Here is a 27,150-nt window from a genome sequence, read left to right as displayed (position 1 = left end):
GAGCTGGACAGGTGATAGGCAAAAGGGGATACGAGAGGATCATGGGACAGGAGGTCCGGGAAGAAAGACAAGGGGGGGGGACCCAGAGGATGGGCAAGAGGTATATTCAGAGGGACAGAGGGAGAAAAGGAGAGTGAGAGAAAGAATGTGTGCATAAAAATAAGTAACAGATGGGGTACGAGGGGGAGGTGGGGCCTTAGCGGAAGTTAGAGAAGTCGATGTTCATGCCATCAGGTTGGAGGCTACTCAGACGGAATATAAGGTGTTGTTCCTCCAACCTGAGTGTGGCTTCATCTTTACAGTAGAGGAGGCCGTGGATAGACATGTCAGAATGGGAATGGGATGTGGAATTAAAATGTGTGGCCAGTCAGAATGGGAATGGGATGTGGAATTAAATCCAACAACACCTTATATTCCATCTGGGTAGCCTCCAACCTGATGGCATGAACATCGACTTCTCTAACTTCTGCTAAGGCCCCACCTCCCCCTCGTACCCCATCTGTTACTTATTTTTATGCACACATTCTTTCTCTCACTCTCCTTTTTCTCCCTCTGTCCCTCTGAATATACCTCTTGCCCATCCTCTGGGTCCCCCCCTCTTTCTTCCCGGACCTCCTGTCCCATGATCCTCTCGTATCCCCTTTTGCCTATCACCTGTCCAGCTCTTGGCTCTATCCCTCCCCCTCCTGTCTTCTCCTATCATTTTGGATCTCCCCCTCCCCCTCCAACTTTCAAATCCCTTACTCACTCTTCCTTCAGTTAGTCCTGACGAAGGGTCTCGGCCTGAAACGTTGACTGCACCTCTTCCTACAGATGCTGCCTGGCCTGCTGCGCTCACCAGATTTTTCCCTTGAGTTGGTTTATTCAGAACCTGCTAAAGAACCATTTTGACAGCTCAGCTGTTCAGGATTCATTAGCTGAGGAAGGATGAGAATGGTAATCAACATATTTCTTCATCATGTTGGAAGGTAAACTTATTTTATTCCACTTCTTACTTGAGAAATCTGAGTATCAACACGTTCATTGGTGTTATTATTCTTCATCAGGTTGGAGGCTGATGCTGAAACAAAAAAACTTCTCTTTCTCTTCACGTTAGTGCCACTTAACCAACATACTAGATCACTCAGACAGTTAAGAAAACACAACTAATTTGACATGAAATATTCTAAATGAAAAGTTTTTGAATTCAGTGGATTCTGGTTAATTGGGACACAGCAGGACCAGTACATTTTGGCCCAATTAGCCAAAAATTCAAGGAAATAGTTAAAATGGTATAAAAAAGACAAACTACCATTTAACTGAGTAACAAACTACATATTTAAAAGAAATACAGAACAAATTAGAACACTATTAATAGTACTACAGTACGATAAAACTGTGCATTAGTTCCCAATAGTTACCAACAGAGGAATTATGCTGCTGTGTTCTTTTGATTGACTGTAAATGAACAAAATCAGCACAGATACCTAGGGTAGATACTGGACTGCCTTCATACAATGCTATCGATGATTGCGTCCTCCAAGTCTTCAGTTTCATTGTAATATTCAAGATTATTGTTGATACCTAATTTCTTTGTAGTTCTTAACTTGTTATAGCAGTGAAATCATTTAATTTTCACTTCTGGCTGTTTCTGGCATCTCCAATCCTGAATGCTTGAACCCACAGTAAGCAAAGCAGTTCAGAATTGTCTTACGGCTTATTTTTCACCAAGTATCAGTGACACAAATTACTGCTTTTTGAACACAAACAAATGCAACTCACACTATTTAAAAACAGTTTGTTCTATGCACAGTGTAGTGCCATTTGGGAATTGTCTTCAGCCCCAGTTAGGCAGCATAGTGTCCCAAATAAACAAAGGGAATCATGGCTATTTTCTCAATAAGTTTTTGTTCTTTAAGAATTGTCCCAAATAAGCAGATACCCCAATTAACCAATGGCCCAATGAACTGGAATTCACCATATATATAGAAATATTAATCATAGTTATATTACGGCTAAAGATAGTAGTACTTAATTTACATTTATATGTTATTAATTTTAATAAACTCACCCACCAGCTCAAATTGAGGTGACCTTCCTTTGTCCTGTGATAAAATAGAAATCAATTTTAAAAATAAAGTTGTTTGATTTTTTTGTAATTTATTTTTTATTGAATTTATTTCATCATCAAATATTTTCATAAGATGTATTTCAGATACTGTACATGTATATCATATAATCATATTTGTCACAAATCTCCACATAATATTTATCTGAGGTATACACTTACAGAAAGGAGAGGAAAGAAAAAACAATCGAAAGAAGAAAACTATGTACATGGTAGGGAGTGATTTTTTTTTACAGCATATTCATTGACTTGTGAAAATAAAATCAGGCCTATGAGGTGTTATGTAGCTAAACCATTTTTTCCAGTATGAATAAAATTGTTCCAACTTATGATTAACAGATGCTGTTATCTTCTCCATTTTGTAAATGTCAATTGTAATTTCCATCCATACATTTAAAGTTGAGCTCTCCTGAGATAACCATTTCCTGGTAAGGGTCTTTTTACCAGCCACCAGCAGTACATTCATTAAATATTTATCTCTTTTCAACCATTCTTGAAGTATATACCCAAAATATATGGTCTTACTCTCTAAGGATATTTCACATTTAAAGATGTCTTGTAGGGCATTATGTATCCCACTCCAATAGTCTTTGAAAACAGGGCATTCCCAGAAAATATGATAATAGTTTGCATTTTGATTTCCACAATTTCTCCAGCAAGCATGGGAATTACTATTATAATGGGATTTCTGAGAGGGTGTAATAAAATATCTTATCAAGTTTTTCCACCCGAACTCCCTCCATTTCTGTGAACTAGTACACTTCCATTGATACCTCCATATTATTGTCCAGTCTTCCTCAGATATTATTATCCCTCCTTCCTTCTCCCATTTTGTTTTAATGCATGAAGTCGAATGTGTTTTAAGATTTGACAAACCCTGATAAACCCTTGAAATTATTCCACTATCGTTGTCTGAATTATATGCTTTTCTAAATAGCTCTATCAGACACATACTTGCCTTGGTTACATTTTTAACCGTCCTATTAACATACTGTCGCATCTGTAAATACCAATAAAAGTCTTGTTTTTCTAATAAATGTTTCTCTTTGAGCATTTCAAAACTGAACAGTGTTCTTTCTTTCATTATATTGCAAATAGCTGTTATTCCTTCAGCTGTCCAGTCCTAAAATCTAGCATCCAGTTTATTCGGTGTAAAATCCGAGTCATATGCACACCATTTAAGAATTGCAATGTCTCTCTCTAGTTTATATTCTTTTATAATAGTTTTCCATATTTTAAGAGTCCATTTCACCCATGGGTTGTCAATATTATTTATGTAACTTTGTAGGTTGTAATCAGCCAAAATTAAAAAGTTGCTTGATTTTATCATCCATAGTGAAATAAATAGTGACAGCCATTTGTTCTTGATTCTGTGACTTTGTTAAATGTCCATCAGAACATAATTACAGCAATCCAATAGAAAGGGACATTATTTTCTTCACATCAAGCAAATCATATCAAAGTAATTTCTACATGTACACAAGTACCCAAGATCAAAGGCTTCTTAGAATTATCAATAATTAACAAATGAAGGCGAAAATATCTTCAATCAATAGAATGTTGTCCTGCTCCAAAGGATAAATATCAATGTAATAGAAAGCTGTAATTTTAAATTTGATTTTATACTTACAAAACCAAAGCTTGGCTTTTCTGATTTTGTAATTCTTTTATTTTCTCCTCCAAAAATACTAATGGGTCATCAGGACACCGAACAAATAAACCTGTAAGCAATGCCTATCAGAAGATAAAAGATGATTATTGCAGGATTTCTAAAATTAGCATAATTGTTATTTCTATATCCTCTCGGTCTAGTCTGGAATGTCTTTTGGTAAATAAATCCTAAGTGGCTTGTAACACAGTCAGAGAAATTCTAGCAATTTGTATAAATCTAGGTACTTGATACTGCATGGTTGCTATACAAAATCTGGTATCATTTAATTCATCACCTTTGGTATTGAAACAGTAACATTATTTTAAAAGGAGCACTGGAAATACATAGCATCTGTACAAAAAGAGCATTGTTTCACAAATTATAAGGCCCTGACAATCATAGGCAAGAAAATAGTATACAGCAACTCATAACTTTAAAAATAAACTAGCCAATTATAAAAAAATACTATAACACATTGTCACCAACTATCCTCTCTTCTAACAATAAATGTTTATTTATTTTAAACATTTAAGTGGAAAGGATGCTGCATGATATAAAATATTGTTGCCCAGAGTACATTTTCTGTGCGGTATATTTAAATGACAACATCCAATCTGGCAACAGGAGCAATGGCATAATCAACCTTGGAGAAGTTAGTGGCATGAATGAGGGTCACAGAGCTAAAAAATAAAAGAGTGAGGGCGATGGTCTATTGGACAGAGCTATAAAGATAGAAGTTCAAGAGTTCAGACTGTGAACAAATTTCACAACAAAAATTGCAATCAACTTGAAACGGTGATCAATTAACAGTTAGAATTGATGGAAAATTATGCAAATCTTGTAGCTGTGGTTGAAAATTTACCTTATTCCATTTCCATACAGCATTTATGTTACAACACATTAACACTTATTATAAGCATTACGAAATTACAAAGAACATATCTCAATATTCAGAATGGCAACAAAGCAAAGACACTTGAAAATAAATCATTAGTTTATTGCTGTTTAACTAACCTCTTTAACTTGCACCTATAAATCATTTTAAACATAATTAAACATCTCAAGGCCCTTCACATGATCATTTTTCACAGAATTTAACCCAAGCCATGTATGAAGGTATTCTAGGACAGATAAGCCAAAAATATCAAAGAAATAGGTTTTAAAGAGTGCCTTAGAGAAGGAGTAAGGGGCATAGAGAAAAAAAATCCATATCACATGGTTCTTGTATCTGGGCACCAACGTGAAACTGTTAAATTAGGGGTGTAAAATGAGCAATTACCTCAGAGATCCCAATTTTACTATATCAAAGATTTATATAAAGGGTTATAACTAACTGTGCTTCTCATAGTTCAATACACCTTAAAAGGTATAACCACTGAACTTTGATTGCTTATTCTAGAGCTAAGGTTCCACCTAGTGGTCAGAGTATAAGTAGTATTGTATTTAGAGATTAACTTTTTACACACCTATACAAACATAAGGGGAAACCAACAGCTCTGTGATAATCACAGAGGAATCTTTTTAATCTCAACCATTGGCAAAGTTATTGTTTCACAAACTGGCCATGCACCTTCAGGGAGGCCTACTCCCAGAAATCTGGCATGGTTTTCATGAAGGGCATGGAACAGTTGACATTATCTTTGCAGCAAGACAACGTTAAGAGAAGTGTAAAGAACTAAACTGCAGCTTGTTCACCACCTTCGTTGATGATGTTAAAGATTTTGAATGTATCTGTTGACCTACAGAATATTATGGGAAAGCATGATTGCCTCAAAAAGTTCATCAAATTTGTCTGACAAATCTATTGGTGTATAATGGCCAGAGTAGTGGATGACATAGAGTATTCAGACCTTTTCCCAGTCACCATTTGTGTGAAACAAGGCTGTATGTTTTAGTATAATATTGTTTAGTGTAATGTTTCCTGCAATGCCTATCCTCATAAAGAAGATTGAATCCACCTTAGACAGAAAGCAGATGGTGTTCTTTTTATCCTAAGGCAGGGGTTCCCAACCATTTTTATGCCATGGACCCCAGGTTGGGAATTCCTGTCCTAGGGAGACTGTCTGCCAAAACCAAAGTGTGAGAAAGTAGTGATTGTTCTCAATGCAAGCTCAGAATCTGATATGCTAGGAAGCTTATACACCACAGATCAGTGGAGGAGACCAGAGACTGCACAGGAGTTGGATGAAGAATTAAAGATGCTTGGAGTCATCTTCGCAGACTAAAAGCAGTCACCATTTTGCATTTGTGCTTTTTCAAATGTAGAAGCAACTGCATTGTGAGCACCAAAATAGAACACTAAACAGGAAGAAATACAAATGAATTGCTGCTTTGCTTGGAAAGCCTCTGCTGTTCCTGGTAGGAAAAGATGATGTTAATGGGCATTTCCCTAAGTGCATGTGAATATAGGAGAATATGGCGATGGAATAGACAAACAAGGAGTAGTGGAGGAAACTCTTCATGAGCTGAGGATATGTCTAGTGACAGAATAAATCCTATTAAATCCTATAAATCCTACCATGATGATCCTTTGAATATGAATACTATTTTGGAAGAAGATAAAGACAAGGAGATACTCAGCAGGTTATGCAGAATCTGTTAAAAGACATAATAGTAAGTGTTTCAGGATAAACTGTAATCGCTACTTAAAAAAAAAGAAATCAAACAAATGCAACATTTACAACACACACAAAATGCTTGAAGAACTCAGCAAGTCAGGTGGCATCAATGCAGGGGAGTAATAATTACAATATTTTAGACAGGTACATGGATGAGGGAGATGTGAGCTAAGTGCAGCCACAAAAGCCTAATTGAGGTTGGCAACTTAGCCGGTCTGGGTAAATTGGGATGATGGGCCTGGTTCTGTGACAAATATCCTTGACTCAACAAAGGTGGTTACTTTTAAACATAGAAACATAAAAACATAGAAAACCTACAGCACAATGTAGGCCCTTCGGCCCACAAAGCTGTGCCGAACATGTCCTTACCTTAGAAATTACCTAGGGTTATCCATAGCCCTCTATTTTTCTGAGCTCCATGTACTTGTCCAGGAGACTCTTAAGAGACCCTGTTGTATCCACCTCCACCACCGTCGCTGGCAATCCATTCCACGCACTCACCACTCTCTCATAAAAAACTTACCCCTGATATCTCCTCTGTACCTACTTCCAAGCACCTTAAAACTGTGCCCTCTCATGCTAGCCATTTCAGCCCTGGGAAGAAGCCTCTGACTATCCACATGATCAATACCTCTCAGCAGTGGTATTCACTTGGTTATACTGGATTGCACAATTATAAACTTAGCCAGGTAGCCACAGGAATTTAGTGGAGACTACTGTTTGTGCCTTCAGGCTATTCCACTGTGGGGACTGACCTAGGGATTTGCCAGGTTAGTCCCCAGTGACAGTCTTTTGTTTCGCTAATGTCTAAAGCAGGAGGATGTACACATGATGTATTATGAGCTGTTCTCTGAGACCAAAAGGGAGTGCAGTGCTACTTTTAATCACCATCGACCAGCTCTCCTCCAGAAAAGTCACACAGACATATTACGTACTATCTCTAATACTTTCTCATTGTCCCCCTTACTCTACGAATTGGTGAGGTAAGGAAGTGGGAGAGAGAAGTTGGAGACACGATAAACTCAGATCCTAGACCAGAGCAGAAAGCAAATTGCTGGGAGAGCTAAGGGTTTGAGAGCACCTAAATAATGTATAAAGAAAATATAATGAATAAAGAAGTAATGAAAGAGGTCAAGGCAGTTAAGAACATTAGAAATAGGAGCAGGAGTAGACCATTTGGCCTTTCGAGCTTGCTCCACCATTCAATAAGGTCATTGTTGCCAACCAGGAAGGAAGTTGCTTGACTGGAATATTGTGACGACAGCTGTAGTGTCACATTTAATTACTATTCAAAGTATAAGTTCTGATAATTAAACACTTAGTTTTGATTTAATTGAAAAATTGTGGGTTCAGATTCCCTTCCAATGATTTGACATTTCGGCCTATCTCTTAAGAGAGTGCTGCACACTGACAGGTCCCGTTTTCGGTTCTCGGGAATAAATTGAAAAGCTTCCATAGCATTATTCCAGGAGATATTGTTCCGAGGTCTTGGTCCATAGTTATCGCAGGAGACTTCACCAATAGTAGGCAAGACATTAGTTCACTAGGCTATTTGTGCAATTCTGCTATTATTTTGCTGCTGTTTCCTACAATTCAACCATGAATTCCTGTTAAGCATTAAGAACGCACAATCATGAAAAAAATGCTACTGTATAGCCAAATCTAAGTGAAGTCTAATTATAATTAGAATATCGCATTGCTGTTGCGATATTGATTTCACAGTTTCGCTTCACAAATGCTACATACTCTGCAGTGATTTCACCGAATTTTGAGTTGGTTGCGCTTGTTTTCTGTACTCCAAAGAAACAATATCTGCAATACAGGTGTCGGAGGCTTTTTTTTAAAAAAATCCGTGAAATTACCTCATAGATCTGCGGGATTGAATGGATTTTGATGTAGTGTTTCAGCTCGGGGTCTGCATACCGCATGAAGGCCATGGCTGTCGCCTTGTGGAGGCCGCTCGTTTACCGTTGCCACGGTAACGCGCTCTGAACGGCTGGGACCGACCGCCATGACTTGAACCCAAGAGAGTTTACAATGGGCTACAGGGAATTGTGCGTGAATGTCAGAGGGGAGTGGTTCCTTCAGGTTGTCAGAGCCGCGGGGAGAAGCTCCAGCTATCTATTTACTGCCCCCAATGGCGTGCGTATCAAATAGCCTCTGACAACCAAAGTTCAAAGTAAATCTTATTATCAAAGCACATATATGTCACCTCAACCTTGTCGAGGTTTGGAGGTTTGCGTGCCTCAATGACCCAGAGGGCTATTTTGGCTGGAGTCAGGGCATTATGCCTTGGCTCTTGGAAGACTCTACCAGATTAAATAGGTCAAAGGGTGGAGGGTGGACTAAGAGTGGTCCACTGGTCCTCCAGGTTTCTGGGGTTCAGCTCAACCCTGACTGGTAAAACAAAATTGTGACAGAAATAGCAATGAAGAATCCTTCTACATCTGAGTGCGACGGTACTCCTGAGTCTCCAACCTGGAACTTGCATGACAGACAGTAGTAAAAACGGAGAGGAAGCTACTGACATGATGAAGGAAATCCTGACCACCACCAGAGATGGAGGACCTTCATTGCTGCCCTAAAAGCTAGTGGTGTAAAAGGCAGTAAGTAACATATGTGTTATCATGTACAATCCAGAGATTCATTTGCTTGTGGGCATGTTCTTGGTTCTCTAAAATATTCTGCATGGAGTTTAAACTGGAGGTGGTGGAGGGTGGGCTTAAGAAGGAGATGTTTGAAGAAGAAAAGCTGCCTTAAATTTAATTGGGTTTGGTTGTGTGACTGTGGTAGGATGAAGATTATTCCATGCTTTAATTGTGGGGGGTGGGGTGGGGGAATGAATTGCTGAACACATCTGACTTGGTAGTTAGTATTTCAAATTGAGTTGCGTGCCCTCGTCTGCTCCTAATAGGTTTGGGTTTGATGTGGGATTGGCAGTCTAGATGGAGCTGACCATTTAACATTTTGTAAAAACAGGTCAGGTGGTGTTTACTCAATACTTTATAATTTATTGTGGCCAAACAATTGCCACTAGAATGTACAATCATCACAGCGATATTTGATTTTGCGCTTCACACTCCCTGGATTACAAATATTAAATATTAAAGATATTAAAAATAGTTAAAATTAGTAAATATTAAAATTTTAAATTATTAATCATAAATAGAAAATAGAAAAATAGGAAGTAAGGTAGTGCAAAAAAACCGAGAGGCAGGTCCAGATATTTGGAGGGTACGACCCAGATCAGGGTCAGGATCCATTCAGCAGTCTTATCACAGTTGGAAAGAAGCTGTTCCCAAATCTGGTCATAGGAGTCTTCAAGCTCCTGAACTTTCTCCCGAAGGGAAGAGAGACGAAAAGTGTGTTGGCTGGTTGGGTCGTGTCCTTGATTATCCTGGCAGCACTGCTCCGACAGTGTGTGGTGTAAAGTGAGTCCACGGGCGGAAGGTTGGTTTGTGTGATGTGCTGCGCCATGTTCACGATCTTCTGCAACTTCTTTCGGTCTTGGACAGGACAACTTCCATACCAGGTTGTGATGCACAAGTGGTGTCTCAGAAAGGCAGCGTCCATTATTAAGGACTTCCAGCACCCAGGGCATTCCCCTTTCTCACTGTTAACATCAGGTAGGATGTACAGAAGCCTGAAGGCACACGCTCAGCGATTCAGGAACAGCTCCTTCCCCCTCTGGCATCCGATTCCTAAATGGACATTGAAGCTTTGGACACTACCTCACTTTTTTTAATATACAGTATTTCTGTTTTTTTGCACATTTAAAAAAAATCTATTCAATATAGGTAATTGATTTACTTGTTTATTTATTATGTTTTATTTTATTTATAATTATTATTTTTTGTCTCTCTTCTAGATTATGTATTGCATTAAACTGCTGCTGCTACATTAAAAAACTTCACGTCACATGCCGGTGATAATAAACCTGATTCTGATTCCTGGGCTTCATGTGTGGTTTAGTTACTAAGCACAGTGGAATAGTTTCTATTGACAGAAGTCCTGTGCTTCATGTGTGGTTTAGTTACTAAACCTGGTGGAACGCTTTCTACGGAGAGGAGGAGCAAAGGCAGGTGACTGGAACCTTAAAACCAGTAATTTCAGGCAAATGGGGCTCGTCAGCCATGATTGGCCGCTCATCTAGGAAAAGGAAATCTCTGAACTCAAACCTCCACTGCCTTGTGACTATACCCACTCAAGGGGAAGGCTTCTGAAGTAAACCCTGAGGGAAAAATCCAGAGCCAAGGCAGTCCTACGTTGAGTCTAATGCAAACTGGCAACTCTTGCAATGCCACTGGTGCCAATCTGTCTTGGTCTATGCCGCTCCTTTGGATTCATTAGCTGCATGGAAGTGAGAAGCTTGCTGTAGGTGCAACAGCTTGCTCTCCATATAATGCTGTCCTAGCATGCGTAGACAAGTAGGACACAACATTCATGGTTGGCCCTGATCAATGGAGGGCCTTATAGGGTGGGTTACAGAACTGGTCTTCGTTTACCTTTCAGAAATTAATTATATCAGAATATTTTAACTGCACTTACAATATATTTACAAATGCAGCAAGACTAATGCAAGTGTTCAAAAATCTGAAACAAGGATGGGCAATGAAATGCTGGCTCAGCCTGTGAAGCCCACATCCCTTGAATGAATATAAAACTATTTAAATCTATTGGTGTAAGCATATGTTTGCCCAGCTTTCCCTTAAGCATATCTGTACAATTCTAATGAGTTCCATAATCTCTCTGCTTTTTGGATAAAGTTTATATTGAATACCCTCTTTGTTTTTAACTGCCTTATTTTGAAGGCCTTTAGGCATATTTTTCCTCATAAGTAGAAACGTTTTCTCTATATCTACTCTAACAAATCTTTTTAGCATTGTAAAATTTTCTGTTAGGCTATTCAAGGAAAATTAAACCCAGTCTTTCATCCTTTCATGATCATTATAGATATTCTTATATTTCTGATATCGCCTTTGTAATTCTCCATTGCCTCCATTTAATTTTTATAAGTGTCAGAACTGTAAGCAGCACTATGAATGTGACCTAACTGAGAATCCTTCAGGAGAGTGAACCTGGTGCAGAAGTTCTGGCCCAAACATTTGGCCTAGACATTTATTTATAGTTATTGTTTTATAAATTTGCTAAGTATGCCCACAGGAAAAGAATCTCATGGTTGTATGTGATGTACTCTGATAATAAATTTTACTTTGAACTTTATATTCTACTAGCTCTATTTCACCTTTCTTTATCTTTAATGTTCTCACTTATTACGTTCATGTCTATCTCTTTATAAGATCATAAGATATAGGACAGAAGTAGGCCATTCGGCCCATCGATCATGGGCTGGTCCAATTGTTCCAGTCATCCCCACTCCCTTGCCTTCACCCCATACCCTTTGATGCCCTGGCTAATCAAGAACCTACCTATCTCTGCCTTAAATACACCCAATGACTTGGCCTCCACAGCCGCTCATGGCAACTAATTCCACAGATTTACCACCCTCTGACTAAAGTAATTTGCCCGCATCTCTGTTCTAAATGGACGTCCTTCAATCCTGAAGTCATGCCCTCTTGTCCTAGAATCCCCTACCATAGGAAATAACTTTGCCATATCTAATCTATTGAGTGATGTTGAGGCCATGGTAAAGAAAAAAGAGGTACATATCAGGTGTAGGCAGTTGGCAGTTTAGAAAGTAGTTCTACTGTTTGAATTAATTACTTTAGCTTTACTGATATATTTTTGCAAATACAAAATAATAATAATTATTATTTTCTTTTCCTGTATTTGCAGTTTGTTATCTTTTGCACATTGATTGTCCTCCTTTGCTGTGTGTGATTTTTCATTGATTCTATTGTGTTGCTTTGTATCTACCGTGAATCTCAAGAAAAAAGGATCTCAGAGTAGTATATGGTGACATATATGTAATTAGATAATAAATTTACTTTGAAATTTGAGTCTTGGTATGGGTTCTCCACTTTTCAATTCTAATTCTCTGATTTTTTTTTTGAGATTGCTAACCTGTCGTCCAGCTTTTAGCTATTGCCCATCCCTGGGCAATGAACGGATTCTATTTTCATTGGCTCTTTAAGTTGAGTTTGCCCTTAAGTTGGAAAATACCCAAAAATCACTCTATATGGTATCCATACTCCATAGTATTGGAATGAATGGTATCAAAAATAAATAAGACTGATAAGGAAGAACAAATGCTAAAAGGGGGAGAGGGAACTAGTTCTGGCTTTCATAGGAACAATGTATGCTGGACTTCTAAGTCCAAAATTGTATGGAAGCTTATTTATATGTAGGGAATTTCCATAAGTTGAAGTTCTTCACCCTGCGACAGTTGAAATTGGTGTATTTGTGCTCCAAGATTCCTTTGTACCAGCCCCTTCCAAGAAATGTGATCATGTTCCTTCTACAGAAATGTACTACCTCATATCTGTGCTCAATCTTATTTGCCCATTGTGCAATTTTTATTAATGTTCTCTTGTAATTTGTTGCAGTCCTCTTTAATAACGCAGATTTGAAGCAATGGAGTGGTGCAATACATGGAGTAATTCATTAAATTACATTTTGATAACCTTTCTAAAGACAAAAAAAAGTTTTTACCTCCATCATTGTCCTAGAAGGCTAAAGTTAAACTTAGATTCTTTGTTTGGAGATGGTCACAGTCAATTTTTTTATTGCAATTTAGATGCAGTAACAGTTCAAGACTTAGTCCAATGGCAATATGAATCAATGCTGGACTTTATAGTAAAATATTGTATATGAGTAATGTTCTTCAGGCAGAGATAGATCAAGGCATCAAAGCTAAGGGCAAAGGATGAACCAGTGAACTCACTACTCTGCGAGGTGTACTTGCTTCAGCACTGAACTGATTCTGCAGCTGTGGCCTGCAACCATCAGCACTCCCCTCAGTGCTGAACCGCCTCTGTGGCTATGGTCTGCAGCCATTGGGCTCCTGAACCAGCTTCCCTTGCCTCCGTGGCCATGGATCCATTTTGGAGACTCTGCAGTTAATGTTTGGTGTGTTATTTGTTTACATTTTATTATTTGCACGATTTGTTCTTTTTTTTACACACTGGGTGTTTGACAGTCTGTGTTGTGTGGGGGTTTGTAATGGGTTCAATTGTGTTTCTTTGTTTTGTGGCTGTCTGCAAGAAGACGAACCTCAAAGTTGTATACAGTACATATACTTTAATAACAAATGTACTTTGAATACTGGTTTGAGTCCTGCGTAGTTTTCAAGCATTATGACCTTAATCTTCGTGGCATTATGCTTAGTGTGATGATATTTCTGAGGCTGGGCTCGAGGGATAATTTCTCGCCTCTTGCGTTCAAATCTGAATACGCGTCTAAATGAACTCCGGGTGCACTTTCAGTCGGCCCAGACTTCCACTCGTGCTGAATGCTGTCGGCTGCTTCAGCTTTTCACGTTACCAAGTGAACTGAAAATTGATCCTCTAGTACAGTACAGTGGGCTGCTGTTGCGTTCTGAATTAAATTATTAATTAACAAATATGATGGGAACAGCAGATGGCCAAGGGGCACTTAGAAGCTAAGGTTTCCACACTGCGAGCCGGGTTCGATCGTTACGGGCTTGTCCCACTTCATTACAAATCCATCACCTTGTCCGTAAGGCCTCGACCCGCCCTCTGCCTCTGCAGATGCTGTCTGACTCGCTGAGTGCCTCCAGGAACTTGCTTTTTTGAATAGATGGGCACCGTGGTCAGCGAGAAATGGCCATTGAAGCTTGCAATGGGCTTGTTGGTGGGATTTGGTGGCCTGTACGCGCTGTACTTCTTGGCAAAGCGGCGGCAGCAGCAGGAAGATCAAGACAGTAAGCACTGTCAGTCCAAGGAGCAGAATTTACTCCTCCGAGCGACCGGGTTGAGGATCCGCAGTCAAGAAAATGCGAGCAGTCGTCAGGGTAAATACATCTGGGGTTTCTGCAGCTAGTAACGTGAAGAGTGACCACTGATCCCGGCCATCACAGCACTTGCATTATGTGATCCCGTTAAGGCCCAGCATTTAAAATGATACATCCACATGCACTTTTGCTCCTGTTGTATTTGACAATAATATTCCCAATAAGATTTTTTGTTAAAAATAGTTTGCAAGTGTAAGTATCTAAAGCGACAGTTTTAATATTTTTCGTGACCCCCCCCCCCCCGCGGGCAATTAGAATTAACCACGTTGTTGGGTTTAGTGTCAGGTAAACCAGACCCAGGAGATAATAAATTTCATTTAACTGAAGGGCATTTTTGAATGTTATGGGTTTCACAATCCTCTAGTGCTTACCTGGTCACGTCTAGTTTTGCTGAAACATGCAAGTGGATTTGAAGGGTTGAAGCAAGTATTAAAGGGTGGGGCCTACTTTTTTTGCATTAAGTTGGAGATGAAAGCAGCAGGCTGTTCTTGGTGTCAGAATTAAGGTATAAATCCATTTCATAAACTGACAAAACATAACATTAAGATTTGAATGATATATCCACAGGGTCTCAAGATAGTGCTGGCCATCATCACGACTTTCTGTAGGCTTCAGAACTTTTACAGTTGTCTTCAGCATTCTACTTGATCTTTCATTGATTCTGTTAAAGTTAATATTCTATAAATTTGCTGGGTATGCCCGCAGGAAAATGAATCTCAGGGTTGTTTGTGGTGAGATATATCTACTCTGACAATAAAATTTACTTTGAACTTTACCCTAAATATTGATAAATCAAATGGTGATAGATGAAGAAAAAGTGGGTATAATTGACGAATCACAATACAGCATCTTAAGAAAGATTATTCCATTTAGAGCGCGGGCACACACACGCACAGAACAGAGGAATTTAGACCAGAAAATCCAGAAAGTAGGATCAAAAGCTTTTCCATTATTGACAGGGTAAGCTTTGAGTATTGGGGGAGGGGATGAGAAAGATGGAACAGAAAAATTCAGAGAAGGATAGAAGTGAGACTGATGTGTGAATCAGTGTACAGTATATATATTACAGAGGGTAGAATGGTTTTTCTTTTATTAAGTATAGGAAGATATTTGGAATACACCACCTGCAGATGTGAGTGCAAGTTCTATTGTAGCCTTATGGGAATTTGGTAAATATATGGTGGAAAAGTAAATACAGGGCTGTAAGAAAGGGCTAGTGAGTAGAACTAGAGTGCTTCTTTGGTATGGACCCAGTGGGGACATAATAAGCTGAATGACCTCCTTTGTGGAACCATTTTATAACTAAGAGAATGAAGAAGTTGAATTTGGAAATGACAATGCCATGGATGCAGTTTTAGCAATAGTGACATTAGTTAGCAAAGAGTTAGGTGGTGGGGTGTTTGAAACTTAAAACATTATTCACTTTGACGAGTACATAATTTTAAAGCCCTACCATTAATGGTAATTTTAATGTTCAATCAGAGTGAAAAATTAATGTCAGTACCTAGTCTGATTTTCAAAGCAAGGGAACTCAGGATAGTTAGTCAGCAGATATTTTAAAGACTGTTCTGTGCCATCAGGTGACAGAAAACAACAAGTAAATGAGGTGAACAGCAAGCTAGGTCCTTATGGGAATACAAAAAGAAAGTGCAGTGGTTGTTAAAAATTATTATTTGTTAGCTGCTTTAGTGAACCTTTGGAGCTAGTCACAGTTGATCAGTGGACAAGAGAAAATTGAAAGGGAGCCCTCCGTCAGCTGAATTGCAAAAAGCTTTAGAATGGAACTGAGAGAGAATGCTGAATAGTTTCATTTGCAGAAACATCACCTTTAATGGTAGTGGAAAGTTTATCTATGTGTTTTTTATTGTACTGGTGAAACCCATTTTTAAAATTTTACAGATTATGCTGAGTGGCAACACCCCACAGAATGAATATATATATATACATATACACACACACTGTGAAAATAAATCCATTCAAGTTATAACTAAAGCAAAGTTTAGAAAACGTGAAGCAAATTCAATGGTAGAAGTATAAGCAGACTCACAGGCCTTGCATAAACTACTTTTTAACTCTGGAACTGCAGGTGATGGTCTATTTAAATGGTAAAAGAGAATCCTCTAAATAGTAATTAAATCCATCAGTAGTTAGTTAAGGAAGTAATTATCACTGATTACAAACATCCCTTAATTAGTATAGAAGCTGAATCTAAGTTTGCACAGGGAACATAAGTATGCTTTTGGTTTGTGCTTCTATCTATACATGAATGTGTCATGCACTAAAATTCTTATTCTATGTCTTCTGTCATTCTTAGTTAACTGTTGGATTTCAGTGATGGATGCCAGTTTCTGAAAAATTTCAACAAATTTTGGAACAATAATATGTTTTTTTTTAATCTTCAAGGTGGCTTTGCCAAATCTAATTACAATGGCCTTTCATGTTTTTCTGTTCCAGTTGTGTAAATCAACTGGAAATGTTATCAGTTAAATGCAATAAAGTAGAGAATTAATCCTTTAGGTCAATATTCTTTAATGTATCCACTGCAAATTTATTGACAGTATGAAAAGATGACAAAGAACTGATTGCATCTTTTGCTCTCTTCTTCTGAAGGGTGTAAACTTGTAAATCCTCATAATGGTTTGGAAAAGCAGCAACTGCAAGCGATTCTGGGCCTTCTTAAGAGGACCCCTGATACTTCCATTCGAGAACATGCCCTGGTGACTATAGGTAATAGTGCTGCATTCACTGTAAATCAGGTAAGTATAGTTGCATTTGCTATCTACTTAAAAGAGTAAAACTAAATTTAGAGAGAAGTTCTAATGTGAAAAGGAAAATAAAATCAACAACGAAAATGTTATTACTGTTTAATTGTGCAATTGTAAATGTAGTAAGACTCTAACAATCTCCTATCTGATGGTTCAGAAATCGAAACACTTCAGCATCTGGCTGACCTGGGTCCTGTTTCCTTTGTTCCATTTAAACCCACTAAGACCAATTTCCTGCTTTCCCTTTAAGCTCAGTGGAAGCTGTTTTTTCACATTCCCTTTAAAATCACCGGATTCTCTTTTTTTTGTGCTCCATTTAAAACTTACTAGGTCCCAGTTACCTTTGCTCTATTTAAAACCACCAGCTTCAATGGTAAGTTTAGTATTCTACTGTGTAACAACTTAAACAAAAATGAATTAAAATACATTGGACATTAATAGGAATAGCATTCAGTTGTCTAGTAAATCTGCCAGTCTAGCACCTATAAGTTCTGATTGTATTAAATTCTCAGTTTTACTGTACTAAAGTCAGGTCATAGCTTTAAGATGAGACGGTTAAAGTTTAAAGGAGATGTGTGGAGCATTCATTGCTTTAGTTTTTTTATACACAGTAATTGGTGCCTGGAACATGCTGCCCGCAGCAGTGGTGAAGTAAACGTGATAGTAGAGTTTAAAAGACATTTATGCAGGCATATGAATATAGAGAATGGAGGGACACGGATCACGTGCAGACAGATGGAACTCATTTAATTTGGCATCATGATCGACAGGGACATTGATGATCAAAAGGGCCTGTTCCTGTGCTGTACCTTAATGTTCTATTTACAGGACTTGGTGGAAACTTTCCATCTGCTCACATACAATGCACAATATATTTCTGACGTAATGTAAATTTCCAATACACTTCTGAGAAACCTGAGAAATAATTTTTATGTTTACAGGACCTTATTCGCGATCTGGATGGTCTCAGTGTCGTTGCAAATTGTTTGTTAGATGAAGTCACATCAATCAAAGTTAAAGCAATGAATGCTTTGACGAATCTTTCCCTTAATGTTGTTAATCAAAAAGAGTTGAAGGTAATGGAACATTAATGTGTCTCCTCTGGTAAAAGTTATCTTAAAATGTTGCCACTCACTTCTTACTTTGGCTTTGCCTTTTGCACACTGGTTATATGCCCAGTTTGTCTGGTATTTCATTGATTCTATTACGATTATTGGGTTTATTAAGTATGCCTGCAAGAAAATGAATCTTAGGGTTGAATATGGTGACATGTATGTACTTTGATAATAAATTTACTTTGAAATTTGAATTTGATTTAGATTGTCCCCTTGTACAATCAGGTGGACTTTGGCCTCACGATCTACCTTGCACCTTATTGTCTGCCTGCATTCCACTCTTAACACTTCTGTGTGCCTCTAACATTTTATTCTGTATTCTGTTATCATTTTCCTTTATACTACTTTAATGCAATAATGTGATGAAACACATCACATTTTTCACTGTAACTCAGTATATCTGACAATAACAAACTAATTTGCTAAAATTTTAGCTATCAGCCCTTGAGAAACAGCTACAAGCTGGAAAAACTTCCATCCTCCTAAGTAGGCTGCAAATCTATATATTGATTAAAACACTCCTGAACTTTAAAAAAAAACAACCAATATTTCATCATAAGCCAGCAACACTTCAACACAAAATAAATTGTATGTGACCTTGAGATTTGAAAAAGAAGATTTCTGAACTTATTGTCTAATATGAGATTGATAGTGAGATCAATGATGAAGATATTATGTTGGAGAAACATCCTTATTTTTTTTTCAAATCAGTTAAGATATCAAATAAAGAATTGATGGTACAGTAGGTTTCTTGACAACTCAGGAGCCTTCTTAAATAAATGATCCTGGTAAACTGGCTCCATCTAACAACTGGAGCTGATAATCCCTGGTTGCCAAGGTTACAAACAGTAATAAAATAACTAATTTGTATAGTTAAAGCAAACTAATTTTTGTTGGCAATCCCAAAGTAAAGGTAATTTTATCTTGCGACATTTAGTTTTAACAATGTTAAAACAACTTAACAGCAAATATTTTGTTGCATCATTAAAATTTTCTCATGTGCTTGATCATTTATTTAAAGTAGTCAATGCCAAAATGATTCATGATGAAGCAAATCAACTTTTATTAAAGTGGAAAAGTAGGTGTGAGAGAAAAATCTCAATAAACAAGACAAGTAATTAAAGTACCTAGAGCCAGGGAAGCAGGGGAAACCAGTTAGACCACGGAATACTGGTCTTCCATATTTCAATTCCTTTTTAATTAGGCAATCAAGTGGCTAACTGACAACATGTTGTTATCAATAACAATAAGAACATGGATTAATATTGATTTTTAAAAAATGCTGGAAATATTCAGGAGGTCAAACAACATCAGAGGGGAGGAGCTAATGTATCACTAGATATAGAAGAATGTATGAATTAAACCCAGCTTCAGCTGCAGAGAAGTGGGTGAACTGGAGATGACAATGGGAATCTTTTCAGTAGGATCAAGACCAAACCAGAACAAATGATGCTTGGAAATTGATTTCTGGACAGAAAAACAGAGTGGGAATAAATAGATCATTCTTAGGATGGCAGTGACTGGAGGGGTATTCCAGGGATCTGTACTTGGGGCCCATTTATCCACGTTAACCCTCTGAAGGATGCTCCAAATAGGGTGTCAGCCATGCAGGATAGAGATGAGTAGAAATTCTTTCATATAGAGTGTAGCGAACCTGGAATTCCCTACCTGAGAGGGTTGTAAGGATGTAGCTGCTCAATCTGGTCAAATTGGAAAATTTGGATGTTAAGAAATCAAGAGATATGGGGCTAATACAGGAAAGTGATTGGTCATGGTTTTATTGAATAATAGCATGGGTATGAGTGACCAAATAGCCTACTATATTTTTTTGTTTCTTCTGTTCATATGAAATGGCAGATGATGCATTTAATATATTTGTGTAAAACCATGTTTGTTACAGGTTTGGATCCCACAGGTATTAAAGATCCAAGAAGCTGCCACATTAAATTCTGAGTTGCAGGTAGCTGGTCTGCGAACACTGACTAACTTCAGTGTTACCAATAATCATCATCATATGATGACTAAGTCCATTCCTCACTTTCTTAAGCTCTTGGTGGATGGAACTGAAAATATAAAGGTACATCTTGATGACTGAACTGCTTTGGTTTTCATTAAGTTTCAATGACATATTCTGAAGAACAAAATAGTTTAATTACTTTTTTTAATCTTTAACCAATGAAAGAGATTTAATAAGATGAATGCTAGCTTGAAGTTGCTTTCATTTTTGATATTCAGGGGAAAAAAAATTGATTCTCCAGGTGCCACAAGAGAGAATCTGCAGGTGCTGGAAATCCGAGCGACGCACACAAAATGCTGGAAGAACTCAAAAGGCCAGACAGCATCAATGGAAAAAGTACAGTCAACATTTCAGCCCAAAACATTGACTGCACTTTTTCCAATAGATTCTGCCTGGCCTGCTGAGTTCCTCCAGCATTTTGTGTGATTCGCCATATGCCAACAGATCTTTGATATCTTGCCATATATTTAGCTTTCTTTAGCCTTTCTGTTAGCTTCAGACAAACATGGTAGGAATCTCCAGTATGGGACCAAAATATGAGGGACTCATAATTTTGTTTTTCCCATCCAAGTGTTAAGGCCATCATTCTATGCAGATTCTTTAGTAGTGATTATAGCCAAAATTTTGCTTTGATGCCTTTGTGTGCACCTATATCTAATCAAAAATTCATGATTTGAATTCTGCACAACATAGATAATTTAAACTGTTCCACTCCATTGCAGTCTAACTACAAGTTCTTCTCAGTTACTTCTGAGATAGACAGTTCTAAGGTGAAGAGTTTGCCTTACTAGCATTACCTTTTTTATATGATAAAGTAACTGTGTAAAGATTTGATGAGCCTGAAATTGGGGATGGTGCTCATAGAAACGTAAATAAAAGCATTGAAATGTAATTTTATCTTGTTTATTCAGATCTCTGACTTGCGATAATTTTATTCACATATATGGTGTTGAGGTAAGAAAGGAACAGTCCTTTGAGCTTACCAGTTGGAAATTTGAGGCAGTGCAAAAACAGAAATCAGACAGGTTGTGATATTCTCTCCTCACCCCACCACACCAATTTGTATAGATGGCATGGACTTTTTGTAAATTCTCATCAATAATGGTAAGGTACAACATGTGAATGTAGTCTGTTGAATTGCAAGTTAGCCATCAGGGTAAATGATAGTCAAACAGTTTGGTGAGATGAAAGCAAATGAACAATAACAGTTTTCTTAAGCTAACCTTTTAATCTTTTAAAACAGGTTCAGGTATTAAAGATCCTGGTAAATTTGTCTGCAAATCCAGAGTTAACACATGATTTTCTCTGTGCTCAGGTAAGTAACAAGCTGATGCTATTTATTTTGGAGTTCAACAGTTAATTTGACTATATATTTAATATTACACTTGTACCCATTGATAGAAATGATTCAGAACAGTGCTCACTTATATTGTCCAATAACTATTATTAAGTTTTGCTGGGATGAAGATCAACTTTATCAGAAATCTGCATATCAAAGTCTAAGGTGCTAAGGTGACACATCACATTCACCTGAAAACACTTGTGGATGTAAAGGTTTTGCAATCAGTGATATACATGTACTTCTATAAATCTTATGTGGATATTAATAGTACAAATCTTGTGGGTTTTTTTTCCTTAACTCCCTTTCAGTGATATCTGTTCTGCACATATAGTTAATTATCAATATTCCTTTTTGATTATGCAGCTAAATTACCTACGGGGTTTTCTGAGAAATTTGCAAAAAGCTTTAAGTCCAGGAGGATACAAACCAAGATTTAAAAACCTGTCAGGTGCTGGGTTTATTGTTCTGCTCAGGATTTCAAGAGGAAAAAGTAAAATATGGGAATAATTTGGGTACATCGGCTTTGAGGATGTTGAAAGAAAACTAAGATCTAAAGGTTCTTTTGCCGTGATTTAGTGGCATTAAAACAGTTTAATGTGGAACATTAAGACTATTCATCAATAAAGTCATTTAATATGAACATCATTTGAAAGCATTGTCCGTTTCAGCAAACAACAGGATTTCCATCTTTAAATGTATGCTACTGAAATTATCTACAATAATGTTATGCAGTTGCGACCTCTCAACCCAGGTTTTAAATGAGCATCCATAAGTGTCACTTCAAAACGTGTAGCTCTGTCCAGAAAGGTAGGAGGTGGGAGAGAATGTACACCAAGTGCCATGGCAGGGAAATGGAACTCTTAACACCTGTGGAAGAGGCCTTGTCCCCCTTGGGCAGGGATGCATGGAGACTCTCCATGGCATCAGCTAGGTTCTCCTGGCAAGTTTTGGGATTGACTGCAATCCAGTAAGTATTAAGTGTAGTTTATACCATTAGGCATGTGTTTCAAGAGCATAATTGCATTTGAAGGTACAGTCTTAAGGGATAGAGCTTGCAGAGTGCTGTGAAGCAACCTAGTTTTGAGTGTGATCAGTTCTGTAGTCAGCAGGTTTTTACAGCAGATGGTTCAGTGTGAGATGAGGGACTGTCATGTTCAGCACCAGTGATGTTGAAAATCATGTTGGCATTGCAAAGACTGAGTGTTGCACTATTGTTGATGTCATTAGGGTGAATTCCACAATGAAACTGTGCCTCTACCACGTATAAAAATTCCAGCTAAAAGTTAGTGGTCAGATTTCATTACTCCTTAAAAGACTGGAGGAAATGGGACAATAATGAAGCCTTAATAATTAAAAATAAAGATAATGTGTACCGAAAGGTTGAAATCTAAAAGAAATTGATACATATGGACTGAAATTGTAAACAGGTTGGATAGGACTGAATGATCCATAGAAGTTGGTTAATATAGAGATAGGAGAAATAGAAAAGAGAATGTGACGTTAAAGATCTTCTTAAATGTAAAGCTAATCAGAAAATAATCTTAACAATACAGTTATTCCAGAGAGGCATAGTGTTTCTGGTGACTGCCACCCAAATCTTATGATCATCTATTGTATCAAAAGAATGCTTAGGATCTTTTGTTTGCATTTGTGATGTTTTGTTTTTAAATTGAAACAACATTTATATGTCTCAAGAGTCGTAACTTGGTCAACCAAGTTAAATGGGGTGTTATTGTAGTTTGACATCAGTTACCATTACTAACAAAGGTAGTTGAACAAGAGAGGTGTACATTTCAGAAACATTGGGTTTTCTCTTATCTTGCTCATAAGAATGGAATGGTCACAATTTTGAGACATCGTCCCAATATATTTTACCGAGGCTGTAGTTCTTAAAAAATGTTTGCATTAAGAATGTATATGAATCCAAAATATATAAAATAGATCAAGTTAAATTGGGTCAGATTTAGGCTGAAGTTTCCCTTAAACTAATCCAAAGAAGCATGCTTTGCCCAGTTTTCAGAATATACATTCATGATGCACATGCAGTTCTGAGTGAGATTGCCAGTTATTAATGTCTATAAGCAATTGCTGTAACAGCTTTATTTTAGAATGTATATTCTTGTTCAAGAGCAGATATTTCCAACAGAGGTGTCAGGGATAGATGTTTTAACTTGCTGAGCTACCTAAGCCTTCTTATGTGTTTATTAATCTTAACTAATCATTGTAATTTTATACTTTTTGATTGTATGCATAGATTGCACTATAAAATATTGGCATTTAAATCAATCCTCATAAGAATGGTAGCTTATCTCTATTTTGTAATTGTCCCTTGGTCTAAGAAATGGCCATTTCATTGATAGTTGTAAACAAAAAGGAGTAATCACAAAAGGAAATATTCATGTGTACAGTGTACACCTGGATGAGGTTACTCGGGTTTTATCTAAAACATTATTTTAAAATGTAACTTATAAATTGTGATTTGAACTTGTTTATTCTTTGTTCCAGGTGCCACCATTGTTCCTTTTCTTGTTTGACAGCACTATCAATAAAGAAGTTCTTATACGAATCCTTATATTTGTTGTAAATGTAAAGGAAAATATGAACTTGATGCAGTGCTTTGGGCAGTATGAATACAAAGTGGATTCACTCCATTCTGTACTGTTTGGCAATCCAATACCATTTTCTCAGAAAATTGCAAAACTTGTGTTGCATCAAGATGATGAAGTGAAACAACATGCTGCCAGAATTATGGTCTAGGACAAAATAGTTCTGTTTAATGAGTTGTCCATGGGAAGACTGGAGGGAAGAAATGGAGATGGTGAATATTTACTTTCGTTGTGTCAAACTGAAAATAACTTTGGGAGGGCACATGTATTCATGTACAGAGAATAATTGTATTTAAGTTGTCAATGGAACAAAAGACAAAACGAAAACCAGATTCTTTGGTTTAACAATTCATTTATGTGGACACTTTTTTCATTTTAATAAGCATCAATTACTTGAAATTGTTGATGTGCATTTCTCCAGTAGTAATTATTTTTTCCCTGGTATGTTCATTGTTCTTGCTGAACATAGCAGAAAGCCTGCAGAAATCTTGCCCTTTTGTACACGTAAAGAAATAAATTGTAATCTGAATCAGAGATAACCTTTAATCTTTATGTGAATGATGTATTTGGGAGATCTAATTTTGATCCAAATCTCACATTTTAGCACATTTTTACACATATATTAAAAGTTCACAGTTCTCTCTTGTACAGTATTTGATAACACAGATGCTAGGTTGATACTCAGTTACAGGTGCATGGGTATCTAATGTTTATCAATGAAAGGCTGTAAATTTATTTAAAAGGAAACTATTAGTTAATATTTTTAAATGGGTAAAGAAAAATCCAAGTTGCAAGTATTACCACTTTTATTGTAACCTGACCACCTTTAAATTCAATTGATTATAAATAGTTCAAATACCTCCCAGCAAAAAAATCAAACAGCATGAAGAACTCAGCGACTCAGACACAGGCACTTGTGTCGAGATCCTAGATCTTGACCTAAGGCATCAACTATTCCTCTGCCTCCACTGATACTTCCTGACTCACTAAGTTCCTCCATCAAGTTGGTTTTTGCTCTAGTTCCAGTATCTGCAGTTTGTTGTGAATTCCAAAATAGTTTGAGTGGAGAATCAATTATTGTAAAACAGCCCACAATAGGAATTAATTAGCATATGAGACAGAGCCATCAATAAAGCAAACCATATTTGAAGCAGCTGGGTAAGAAATTACAAACACCTAAATTGTATCATTATTTCTGTATCTCACCCTAGTTCTGTAGCATAGTTTTAGCTTCATACTAAAAAGAAGTCATGAAGCTCAGACCCATTGGATCATTCATTCAGGAAAGGAACCATGATAATCTGCATCTCAGTGCACCACGCGTGTGTCCATAGTAACAAGGCACAAGGCTTAAGGCCAACCTTCCATTTCAAAATCAAGATTATAACAGAAGTTGAAGTGGAATAACTGTTTATGTACAGTGTTTAGTTACAGTTATGTTTGTGCATTTCACATGCTCAAAATATGCACTTATTTAACTGCAGTCTCAAATTATTTTGGCAAACGTGCAAGTATCAGATGGAGTGCATCTGGAATGGAAGACAATCACAAGTTCCCTTTAGACAATTTATACTGCAAAATCCGTGAAGCTTTTATCAATCAAGTGATAAAATAAACGTTATATGCACTTTAATTAATAAACACCAATTGAAAATATTGCTTTAACAGTTTAAACTTATGTAAACTAAGCCCAGTATATCTTTTAATTTGTGTAGTAAACAATTTTCTGGTGTTCAGAGTCTTTACTGAAGGTCAAGATTATGGAAAATAAATTTGCTTTGTAAAGTGTATACAATGTTTATTTTAAGAGCACATTCAGAAGGATAAATGAACTATAACAATTAATAAACTAAAATTATTTCAGTGAAAGTTCCACCCAAAATTAAAGACAGCAAGCATCAGAAGGTTGTATAAAACTTGAACTGTTCTGTGTGAGGAGACGACACCTTGTTTATAATTTATTTGCATTATCATTGAAAACCTTTGTTCTCACTTAAATGCTTTGATTCTCCATGCATCAAAACAAAGAAATCTTCTGGTTTCAATCCATATCTTTCTCGAGCCTCTTCAAGTTTTCTTCGTGGTTCTAAGTAGTACTGGAATAGAAATAATTCATTTAAGAGCTTTAAAATAAAAATGAAGATGTAAAGTATTAACAGCCAATGAATTACAGTAGACATTTAATCCTTTAAGTATAATTAAATTCAGCACTATTAATAAACAACACACTTGAAATACATACTTAAATCTTTACAATTTTCTCTATTCTAGCTATTCATGTTTAAAACCCTGCCATTATTTGGTTCACTTCATTACCTAAATAGAGAAGTCTTGAAGGGATTTGCTAGCAGCATTCTTGTGACAAATGTACAGAGGTTCACGGTATAACCTGGAGACATTAGCTTTGTGAAAGTCGAAGTAAATATATTATCAAAGTACAAAAATACTCAAGTGACCACTTTGTTAGGTTCACCTGTACACCTGCTTTTTAATGCAAATACTTAAATCGGTCAATTGTCTGCAGGAACTCAATGCATAAGAGCAGGCAGATGTGGCCATAGGTTCTAGTTGTTGTTCAGACCAAACATCAGAATGGGGAAGAAATCTGATCTATAAGACTATGATCGTAGAATGATTTTTGACACCAGAATGGGTGGTTTGAGTATCTCAGAGACTGCAGATCTCCTGGGATTTTCACACACAACAGTCTCTAGAATTTACAGAGAATGATGGGAAAACTAAAAACATCCAGTGATCAGCAGTTCTGTGGGCAAAATTACATTGTTAATGAGAGAGGTCAGAGGAGAGTGCCCAGACTGGTTCAAGTTAACAGGAAGGCGATAGTAACTCAAATAACCATGTGCCACAACAGTGGTGTGCAAAAGAGCATCTCTGAATCCATTATACTGAATGTCAAAGTGGATGGGCTACAGCATTAGAAGACCACACCGGGTTCTACTCCTGTATCTAATAAAGTATACTATGTTAAAATTCAT

At 37.1% G+C, this 27,150-nt stretch overlaps 3 protein-coding genes across 6 annotated transcripts in view; 1 reads left to right on the top strand and 2 right to left on the bottom strand.

Moving 5' to 3' along the window:
• fbxl13 (F-box and leucine-rich repeat protein 13) overlaps positions 1-8,389 on the bottom strand; it is a 165,365-nt gene extending 156,976 nt beyond the window's left edge. The window contains 4 exon segments of the mRNA XM_072241187.1: positions 2,055-2,084; positions 3,738-3,841; positions 8,239-8,331; positions 8,333-8,389. Coding sequence (XP_072097288.1) covers positions 2,055-2,084; positions 3,738-3,841; positions 8,239-8,331; positions 8,333-8,389 — 284 coding nt within the window.
• A 5,393-nt stretch (positions 8,390-13,782) lies between these two features.
• On the top strand, positions 13,783-25,941 carry armc10 (armadillo repeat containing 10). The gene is made up of 6 exons (XM_072241173.1): positions 13,783-14,309; positions 16,920-17,065; positions 18,016-18,150; positions 20,090-20,266; positions 21,450-21,521; positions 24,054-25,941. Exons 1-6 carry the CDS (start codon positions 14,096-14,098, stop codon positions 24,303-24,305), a joined length of 996 nt encoding a protein of 331 aa, XP_072097274.1. The 5' UTR covers positions 13,783-14,095; the 3' UTR covers positions 24,306-25,941.
• Positions 24,334-27,150, bottom strand: part of napepld (N-acyl phosphatidylethanolamine phospholipase D) — a 45,673-nt gene continuing 42,856 nt past the window's right edge. For 2 of the 4 annotated variants that reach the window (XM_072241169.1, XM_072241170.1), the window contains exon 5: positions 24,334-26,250. In XM_072241169.1, coding sequence (XP_072097270.1) covers positions 26,125-26,250 — 126 coding nt within the window. In that variant the 3' untranslated portion in view covers positions 24,334-26,124. The remainder of the gene's footprint in view (positions 26,251-27,150) is intronic. The other 2 variants (XM_072241171.1, XM_072241172.1) reach the window with 1 other exon arrangement.

Source organism: Mobula birostris, chromosome 23, assembly GCF_030028105.1.
Source record: "Mobula birostris isolate sMobBir1 chromosome 23, sMobBir1.hap1, whole genome shotgun sequence".
NCBI classification, from domain to species: Eukaryota; Metazoa; Chordata; class Chondrichthyes; order Myliobatiformes; family Myliobatidae; genus Mobula; species Mobula birostris.
This window is presented reverse-complemented; position numbering and strand designations above follow the sequence as displayed.